We start from the raw sequence: 10,623 nt of genomic DNA, 5'->3' as shown, positions 1-10,623 counted from the left end.
CTTTGGTACAGACACACAAACAGTATAAAGGATATGAACGCTTTTGTTCTTGTATTATTATTTTAACAGTTCAGCATTAAAAAAATAACTTGATCAAAGCATTATGAAATTTATAAAATGATTATAGCATAGAAACTCTATAAACACAGTCTGTCCAATAAGTTTCTCAATGTTTCTATGTCAGATTTAAAAAATAATCTATCACATTACGCCAGTTAACCTTACCTAGCCATAAAGGAAAATTATTTCATTTTCTTCATGTATTTAATTTATTCAAAGTTGACCGAAAATTAAAGCTTAACCCCTTAAATTCGGGCCCCTTAATCGGTCAGGGAGGGGGGGGGGGGGGGGGGCTGGTGTTGCAACGTCTGTTTGATAAAGAATTTCCGATTATAAGTCAGTCAAAGTTTTATAATTGGCAACAGTTGTTTTTAGGTCCTCTCTTACAACGCCTGTTTGATAAAGAATTTCCGACTATAAGTCAGTCAAAGTTTTATCATTGGTAACAGTTGTTTTTAGGTCCTCTCTTACATAAAAGCTACACTTTTCCTATTTTTAAATCTAGCTTAATATTTTTAAAATTCTTATTAGAATTCTCAAAATACAAATACCGGCGGAAGCAGTTGTAGCTGGCAGCTGCCAAAAGCAAATTAGAGAATGAAGTTATAAACGGTTGATGTAGTAATATGTAATAGTTATTTCTCGTATCGTATTATAAACGGCTTTCCGCGGATATAGAATGTACAATTATAAGATTAAAACTAGTTATTTTAGCCCCGAGGTGCCGGAGGCACCGGCTAAAAAAACTGGTTTTAATCTTATGATTGTACATTTCTATATTCGTAGAAAACTGGATATAATACGATGCTAGACATAGTTTTTTCGTATGGATGAGAACCGGTTCCTATCCACCGGATTCGAATGAATACGAGAAAAAGAATTAAAATAAAGTATTAAAAAAACCTCAGTGTATTTGTAGTAGTGAAGGGCAGCCGGACAAGACCCATATCTGTAAAGAAGCTATGCTACTATTAATAGTTTTGTTTGTTGTCTACTTATCACAATACATGATCCTGCCATACATGATCTGTGTTATTGATTGGTTACCAGTAAGGGGTGGTCACCCCTCCCCCCCCCCCCTCATCAGCCTCATCAACATTTGCTTGTTATTTAAAGAACCAAGAAGCCTGTCAACAGGGACACACTACCACATATTCATAACAAATTTGGAATTATAATAGTAAATCTTCACTTTTTATTTGCCTAACTTTATGGATTATATTATTAGAAAATTTATTACCCTAGATGGTCAGTTGGACACAAAATCTTTCAAGCAGACAAAGAATTTATTATTTTATTTAGTTAACTTCTAAAGTAAGCTGTATAAGTCAATTTCCTTACAGCAACGACGAAATTTTTGGACAATTTCAACTCTCAAAGATTGAACAAAATATTAATTAATTGCTTTTTTTATTGAACTAGCCTACAGCTCACGTTGTTCGCTGGTCTGTAATGCTCTTGAGAATATTAAATATCCGTACTGGAAAGGTAGAAGGCTAATGCAATTATTAAGATATGACGAAGCGGCCTCAGGCCGCCTTAGGGTCCGAGTTATTAGGAAAAATTATTATATTATAAATTATAGAGTAGCTTCTCTACTAAAAAATATTTTAGCAGAAAATCTTACTTGAACTTTGTATGTCTGTCTGGTACACAATCAGAATTATGATTTACTTAAAATTAAAAATTAAAAGCAAATTTGTCTGTGAGGATTTCGCTGACTAAAAAGCATCATATATATTTAATTAACTTTGTCAGTCAGTCCATCCATTATGCTAAAGTTTTAGTAATTAGATTTTATGTTTTAAGTTTACTGTATATATTTCTATTGACATCTAATGTTTTAACCATATTGTCCATCTATTTTATTAGATTTTTATGAACTTTACAAAGTTTATGGATGTTATCATATGTTTCTTGGTACTCTAATTGAAATGTCTGTCTGTCTGAAAGAAACCGTAAAGAAGTAAACGTGAATTTCTCTTCAGTTATAAAAGATCAATGGCTGGAATTAAAAACATCCCCATACTGATATTATATAAATTCTATTGTAAAGATTTCCATGTTTATTAGCTTTACTAAGGACTTGTTTAGCTTTAAAATTTCTAAGAAATTCTATATGTTCTATAATTAATATCTTATCAAGAGTAAGGGCACATCAAGGGTAAACCTTGGTGGGTTAGGGCCCCCTGCAGGAGTTGGGCTTATGAAAAAAAACTATCCCTTCTAATTTACAATTTATTTCTAAAATATGGAAGTGTATTTTCAATGCTCGATATGCACTCCATATGGGAAAGCACCCTAATCCTCACTTTGGCTGACCTTGCTTTTTTATTAAATATAATATTTTTTACGCAAAGCCCCTCTTTAATTAGAAATGTCCGTCTGAGGGTAAAACATAATTCACCATCTGCTATTAAAGATAGACGGTTTTAATTTTTGAGAATATACCCTATACCTTTAAGCATCCAATATGTGATTTACATCAGCCTGTCGGAAATACCCTGCCAGACATTTAATTTAAAATGTAAAAATTTTATTTATCAAATTCTAAATTAGATAGACAATCACGATTGATTTTTTCTAGAGAAGATTTTCCTGATAGATCAATATCTCTACCTTATTTAGTCAGTTAGTCTGTCTGTAACCCTCCAGATGACATCAATTTCTGTAGGGAAATGTGACTTTTCTTCTATTGAAAATAGAAGTCTAGCCTATAGTCCTTAAAATAAAGTAAAAGGATCTCGGTGTGTGTGTGTGTGTCTGTCTGTACTAAAAGATCTCTATAAACGCAGAATCGATATGGTTCTCCTTTACAAATAAGCATCCATTATATAATTTACCTGGTCTGTCAGTCTATCGGTAATGCTCTGATTGTCATTTAATTGATAGAAAGATGAAATTTTCCCTGGAAAAATTTTACAGGGTGATGAGCATCTACTCTGCATCTCAATTGGCCCGTCAGTTTGTCTGCAAAAATATGTTTTTCCACTTTTTTTATGAAGGTTAAGATCTCAATAACTACTGAAGCAATTGGGTTCTCTATTTTAGGTTAGCTTTAAATAGGTCCCATGATGGTATTAGGCTATTTCATTATCAGATGGTTTTGAGCTATTTTTTCTAGCCTGTTTCTGCCCCTTTTAATTGAGAGCCCCTGGATTCTAGGTACACATCCGCTAGTTTAAAATATTCTTATGCATTTAGAATAGAAAGAGATAAATATATTAACTTACACATAAAGATTACTTCAAGTTCAACTACTTACGTTAGAATTTCTGTACGGCTGATTTTAGTTATTTTTTTTTATAATAAAAGCCTTTGATACTATGAACGAATTAACATTCTGCCTTAGCATTTTCTTGTTTTAAAAAAAAAACTCTCTCTAACTTGCTTTTTTTTTCATTTTCATTTGATTTCTTAATTTAATCTTCAAATACGTATTTATAATAAAGCCATTTTCATTCTTTCAAAAATGCAATTTAAATTACGGAATTTATTTTCCAATATATATTTTTTTATAACCGTCAGGAAAGGGTTAAAATGTTTTTAATTTTTGTTTCAAAATTTGGACACATTAGGGAGGGGCGCTAGAATCAACTCATTTTAAAACTAAGTTTTTTAAATTTACTATTTTATAAATTTAAATTTTCTTTTTTAAGAATAGTAATAAAATACTTCAATATGATGTAAATAGCAAGATGAAATAAAAAAAAAAAAATTATTCTTAATAAAGTAAAATATTAGGTTTTATTGTTCTGGGCAATGAGAGTTTATTATGGATTATTGGAGCACTATGAGTTTTAAACATTTATTCCTTGGAAAACTTGAGCTCGTTTATAGACATTTATTTCCTATATAGATCTGACATGGATCTTGAAGCAATAAAGCAGGCCCTTTTGTAAATGTTAAAAATTGGAAAAATCTATTAAATAAAAGTAATCGCAAATAAAGGTACTTAGTAAATAAATGATAATCAAAATGCAGTTTCAAACCAGAATAAGACCATTTTCTAACCAATAAAGTGGTCGAATCTGTTGGTACTATAAAGGGATTGTTATTCTAGACTTTCTGTATCTTTGTTATACGTAATTGTTGGCTTAATATCGTAGTAAGGTGAACAAACAAGGGCAGCAAAAATAAATGTCTATAGAATACGTAGCTTTATTGACAGCGGAAACTTTGTCGTCAATTTAGGTTGATAAAATTAACCCTATTTATTGAATAGTTCGTTCATCCATTAGGAGGGTAAAGGAAATGAGGTATCGTTATTTTAGCCAGCTGTGAGTATCACTTTATTAGAGTACATGGAAATCTGGTGCAACATCCAAGTAATTTTATATAGATTCACGAGACTAAATCACCACCCCCCTCCCCCGCAGAAAGGTTGACTGACCATTAACTTATCGAGTAACTTGAAATACTAAAGCAAATAACATTTTAATACATATTTTTATTAATTTTAAATTTAACCATTTGAATATTGATATACATGTATACATAATTAGATAAAAATACATTAGTTAAGTTTTATTCATGTTTCGATACAAATTCTTACAGAAATATCAGTTGTAGATTTCTTACAATTAAATAATTCAGAGGGTTGGTTGAAAGCATAAATTAATTTGAAAGATTTTTAAATAAAAGGTGGCTTTTATTAAGTTAGGTTAGGTAAACGTTTCAGAGCTTCTTAATGGCATTATAATTATGTTAAAAAAGAAAATAAGTGGGATGGGGTTATGGGCGGTTCAGTAATTGATTCAAAGGACAAACAAACATTTTGAATGATTTATTCGTAATCTGGATCATGCTGAATGTTTATGGCGGGACTTGAATTTGTCACCACAGCAGCTCTTGGTTCAATCTTAGGAGTTGTAGTTGTAGAAGTTCCAACCTTCAATTCATGGAATAATAATTCAGGGATCGAAAGGGATAAGACAATGGCCGATAAATCAATGTACAATACATCCCTAATGATGATTCACATACTAACCCCTTCTGTAGATAAGATTTGTGGTTAAAACGTTTCAACACTCAAATTAATTAACTAACCAATCAAATGCACTAAAGTCCCCAAAGTTAATAAGGCAACAAATAAGAAAACATTATGATAAAATCTTTGGGACTATTTTTATACATAACCAGCTAATTGTCCACTCTACCTCTGGATTTCGATTACCACGAAAACCGCGAGACCGAAATGGTTCTACTCTACCTCTGGATTTCGATTACCACGAAAACCGCGAGACCGAAATGGTTATACTCTACCTCTGGATTTCGATTACCACGAAAACCGCGAGACCAAAATGGATTTACTTTAGGTTAAGAAAAGGTTTATAGCTATTTGGGGGATGGTACCTTATCCTAAATTAGCCCCTGAAAATAATGCCGCAACCCCGCCCACCCCCCCCCCCTTCAAAAATGTAGTAAAAAAGTGGAGGGTATTTTTAACCCCCTTCCATCTTCTCAAAGTCCCTAGATGCCACAAGGAGCCGAGCCTCTAGATAAATATAACGCAAATTTTATCTTTCTCAATCAATTGTTTATTATTATTCTATGCCTGTGTTTTATTTTCATCCTCTTGTTCCGCCTCCACTACCTCCTCCCTACGTCCCTGAGCGAGGAAAGCTTCGCTCTTGCCGCGAATTTCTTCAAACTTTGGTCTTAGACTGGTCCATTTGGCAGGAGTTGGCGCATTTGCTTCCAACAAATTTTGGCCAGCCTAAACAGGATTAACAGCAATTAGATTCAATATTTTCAGGTTTCAAACATTTTTAACCATATGTTAAAAATTATCATCCTTTAACAGATATGACATTAAAAAAAGTAGAAAACAAGAATGACAACATTAATAATAGCGAAGCTCTAAAATCAGACCGTAAGGCAATTGAACAACAAGACATGTAGATTGTCAGAACTTAGATAGCAGACTATTAATCTTAAACTCTAAAATAAATTTAATATGTATTTGTTCTTAAGTTGCTTAAATATAGGATGCTGTTTAAGGATATTTTTACATTTTTAGGACTAGATTATAGAAATCATTAGCTAATAATATTATGCCATTGGAATCATTATTTCAAAAATCAGAAAAATAGGATAATTTTACCAAACAAAATTTTTGTCAAATGATTTATTTGAAAAGACAATTATGTGTTTTACCTTTAATTTGTTGATTCTTTCATCAAGTGCTTTCACCAGGTCATCATTTTTCTCCTTTTGAGCAGCTGTGAACTCCTTGGCTGTTGCCAGAAGCTTGATATTACGCCTAACCTTACGCTTGAAATGATCCTTTTCAATAAACTGATATTGTGCAAACAGAGGGTCGATCATGGGAGCAGTGTTGAGAGCTGTCTTGACCACCTCTATTTCAATCTCTACCGGAGGACCGTTGTCTCTTAAATCAATCATTTTGGCCTCGAGACCTATGGTTAGTTGCCCAGCGGTTTTTATATTACTTTTTCCTTCCACGACTTGTTTTCTAACTTCGGTTAACGATTCAACATTGGTGATGATCATTCTACGAAATGCTTTCATCAAGAATGTGGACATCTTACTCAGTTTAGGCTCTTGGTAGTTGGAAAGCTTTGTTGTCATCTTGTCAATACTCTCAAGTCTGGAAACTATATCCCTGATGATGGCAATGGTCTTGATGCAAGAATACTGCATGTCCTTCTTGGCGTTGAAGATGTTGATTAGCAAGTTCTTGTAATCCCTTTCATCATTGTCGGTAACTCCTCTGAGTGCAAAGTTGAGGTGGCGAATCTCCTGTTCGAATTGGTTTATGGGATGGTCGCAGGTTGATATCTGGTCCATAGTGGCTGTTATGTCAGCCAGATATCCCGCAAGAATCTCTACCCCATCAGCCCCAGAAGTTGTTGTCGCCTGTATTTGTTTACAGGTAAAGAAATAGGTAAAAAGAACTCAAATTTCAATCTAATTCAAAATATGCCGAAGCTTGTAAACGTGTCTCCAAAAAAGGGGACAAATTTCAAATCTTTTAACCAAAGTATCTTGATTGATGTCATATTTCTTTCTCATATGACGTCAAATGGAATAATTTGGCAAAACATTTTAACATTTGTCCCATTTTTATTGGAGATATTTTTATCAGCTTCCAATTTGCCCTATTGAAATCAAGTTTATTGATACACTTATTTTTACTACCATTTTTATTTTCTTCTCTTTCTCTCTCTCTCTCTCTCTCTTTCCCCCCCTCTCTCTCTCTCTCTCTCTCTTTCCCCCCCTCTCTCTCTCTCTCTCTCTCTCTTTGTCTTTGTCTCTCTCTATCTGTCTGTCTCTCTCTCTCACACTCTCTCCCACTCTCTCTCTCTCTCTCTCTCTCTCTCTCTCTCTCTCTCTCTATCTCTCTCTCTCTATCTCTCTCTCTCTCTCTCTCTCTCTCTCTCTATCTCTCTCTCTCTCTCTCTCTCTATCTCTCTCTATCTCTCTCTCTCTCTCTCTCTCTCTCTCTCTCTCTCTCTCTCTCTCTCTCTCTCTCTCTCTCTCTCTCTCTCTCTTTGTCTCTGTCTCTCTCTATCTGTCTGTCTGTCTCTCTCACACTCTCTCCCTCTCTCTCCCGCTCTCTATCTCTCTCTCTCTCTCTCTCTCTCTCTCTCTCTCTCTCTCTCTCTCTCTCTCTCACTCACTCTCTCTCTATAAGAAAGCTTCTCTATACCCTATGTCTTAATAAATCGCCAGTTATTCCATAAATATATCTAGGGATCTAAAGGGATAAGACAATGGACGATGAATTGATGTACATCACCATTGATGATATTTAAAATTACCCCTATTGTAGGTTGCAATTGATGGTTGATACCTGTGAACTCTCAACTGAATGAATCCACCAATCAAAATTTATAAAGTCTCTAAAGCTATTAATCCAACGAATAAGAAAACGTTATTATAAAAATTTGGAGACTGGTGAAATAAAGAGTCTGCTCCCTGCTTGAAAAATGTTCTTTGTATATTTTCTATTTACATATATCTTTACCCCTGCCAGGGAGACCAAAGAAGCTACAACCAGAATCCACATGTTCCTAAACACAATTTTTTATAGTTTGAAGCTACTTAGTTACAGAAAATTTACATTAATATCCGCAGGATTAAATCGGTTCTGATCCATACTTAATACTCTATATAATCGCATTACACACAATTTTTCACGAATATTGAAATAAAAATTATTAGAATAAAACCAGTTTTGATATATTTTAATATCCTTGAAAAGCTTTCTTTAATACGATGCGATTAAAAGACTATTTCTCAATGCTGTTTGAATAGACTAATTTTTTTTGTAAGGACTCCCTTATAAATAGAATATGCATCTACTTTATATCTTACTTTGTCCGTTCATTCATCCATATAATGCTAAAGAAGAGATTTATTTTGACTGTAAAATTATGAATTGATCAACTGCCCTGCTAGATAATAAGCTTAAACATTATTTTGATGAAGCTCTTTATGACCTATTGCAGGCCAGTATACATTTTAATTAACCAAAGGTAGGCCAGTTGGCTTAAAATTTGCATATTAAAATATATAAATATTGCAGACAATTTTCCACAAAAAAAAAATAAAAATAGTTATAGTTTGTAGGATAGTTTATCTTCCAAAATCCTAGTAATAATAATATTTTACCTATAACAATCCACTTTTTTTCTAAGTTGTAAAGCACATGTATTTTAAGTAAATATCAAAACTCAACTGAGAATTTTAAATTCTAAATCTAAAATCATAATTTCATAGTTGAGTATGTATATTTTTAACGAGTCTACTCAAAAATAACAATATCTGTCTGTCGGCACATTTGAAAAAAATAATTCTATGGATTTTATGTCAATTAAAATCAGTAGACTAAAGGCGAAATTTTGATGTGGAAAAAAGCAATTACAGACAAAGGTTTCCTAACATGGATTAATGTAATGTTTTTTTGCAAGGAAACACATCCTTCTTTTTAGGGGGGATCAAAACATATGATCTAGCTTTTGATTATTTTATTTTTTTTTTTTGTGGGGGGGGGCGGGCGACAGTAAAAAATCTGGAAAGTGGGGGTAATTCAGCTTTGGGGGTCGGGGAAAATTGATGCAAAAAATTTGAGGGTACCTAATTCGTTTTTTTTTTTGGGAGGTGGGGGTGGGTTTGGTAAACATCTTTAACCCCCTCCCCCTTGGATCCCTGGTTAAAATTATTGATTGCTGCGCCACTTGTGTGCATTTTTATGCTTGTTTTCTTCATTTCAGCATATGTGTTTAGTGTTATTCTGTAACTTATGACAGAAAAGAATATGTAACTTTACTAGAAATGTAGATAAATTGTAAAAACGACCAAGCAAAGCATCAATAGTTAATTGTCGAGGCGAATATTATACTGCTTTATATGCAGATATTAAAATGAAAATAAGATTACAGCCATTCTTGTCAGCCCCGAGGGGCCTAAGGCCCAGGCTAACAAAACTGGTATTATGCTTATTACTTTTATCTTAAAATTTGTGGGAAATTTTCTGTAATTTGATGCTATACATGATGTTTGGTATTATCCAGCGGATAATTATCAGTTTTAACCCATACTGGAAAACTTTTTCTGAAAATCTGGAAAAATGTATATGCCGTATCAAACCTTGAATCCTAAAACTATCATTATTTTTTTTAATACAGATTTCCTTGAAATGAAGCCAAAATATTAGTCACTAAATACAAAAATGCCAAGAGCCGATCTAAAAGTTACAAGTTACCTACATACACAATATGATTAAAAAGGCCTCATAGAAATGTTTATGTTCATTTAATTATCCGTACACCCATGCATGCTTAATATGAAAACAAGATTTGTTTTTGAAAATACACTATGACTCCTAGTAATATAATATACAAAAGCAATAACTAAAATTTAATATTAAATTTTTTTTTTTGCTTTTTATTATTGCTTTAATTCAGGTTAGGTGGGGTGGGGTAATTGTGTATCCCCACAGGGTTAGTTTAAACTTAAATAATAAATAGGAAAGTTTTTACATAAAAAAGGTGGGATGGGACATGGGGCTATTTTTTATACTAGTTCCCAAAGTTTTAAAATAAAATTTTCATAGACGTTGGCTTAACATCTTTGGGAACTTGAATTTTGATTAGTTCATTAAGTTAAAGTGTCCAAATGTTTCAACCACTCATTGTAATATACAGAAAGGTTAATTTTGTGTATCCATGACAGACCAACATTGTTTGCTTGTAGAGAAGCTACGCCCCAAAATTGTAATTTCCATACAAAACGTAACCAATCAAACAAAATAACTAAATATCTCCAAAAAGGCAAAACTTGAAAACAAAGAAGGCACAAAAATGTATAAGAATCATGAAAAACAATTTAGGAGAAGAGAACAAAAAAATATTTTATGTAAAATATATAGAACAAATTCCTAACCTCCCATAACAGAAAGACAGACGGATACATATACAAACAAATACAAACATACAGAATAACAGACAAAGAGATTAACAGCCTGACAGACAGACAGATCAAACCCAAATACTGCAGCCGTACAATAAGAGGGAAAGAAAAACAAATATACAT

The 10,623-nt window shown here is 32.9% G+C and overlaps 1 protein-coding gene across 1 annotated transcript; it reads right to left on the bottom strand.

Annotated features, from left to right (window-relative positions):
• Window positions 1–4,495: 4,495 nt before the first annotated feature.
• Window positions 4,496–8,794, bottom strand: LOC145314039 (uncharacterized). The gene is made up of 5 exons (XM_080153772.1): window positions 8,701–8,794; window positions 8,054–8,099; window positions 6,220–6,942; window positions 5,618–5,779; window positions 4,496–4,951 (listed from the first exon to the last, which is right to left on the bottom strand). Exons 2-5 carry the CDS (start codon window positions 8,093–8,095, stop codon window positions 4,847–4,849), a joined length of 1,032 nt encoding a protein of 343 aa, XP_080009898.1. The 5' UTR covers window positions 8,096–8,099; window positions 8,701–8,794; the 3' UTR covers window positions 4,496–4,846.
• Window positions 8,795–10,623: the final 1,829 nt, after the last annotated feature.

The sequence above is a fragment of the Acartia tonsa genome, chromosome 3 (assembly GCF_053477335.1).
Source record: "Acartia tonsa isolate MP-2025a chromosome 3, ASM5347733v1, whole genome shotgun sequence".
Taxonomy (NCBI): Eukaryota; Metazoa; Arthropoda; class Copepoda; order Calanoida; family Acartiidae; genus Acartia; species Acartia tonsa.
This window is presented reverse-complemented; position numbering and strand designations above follow the sequence as displayed.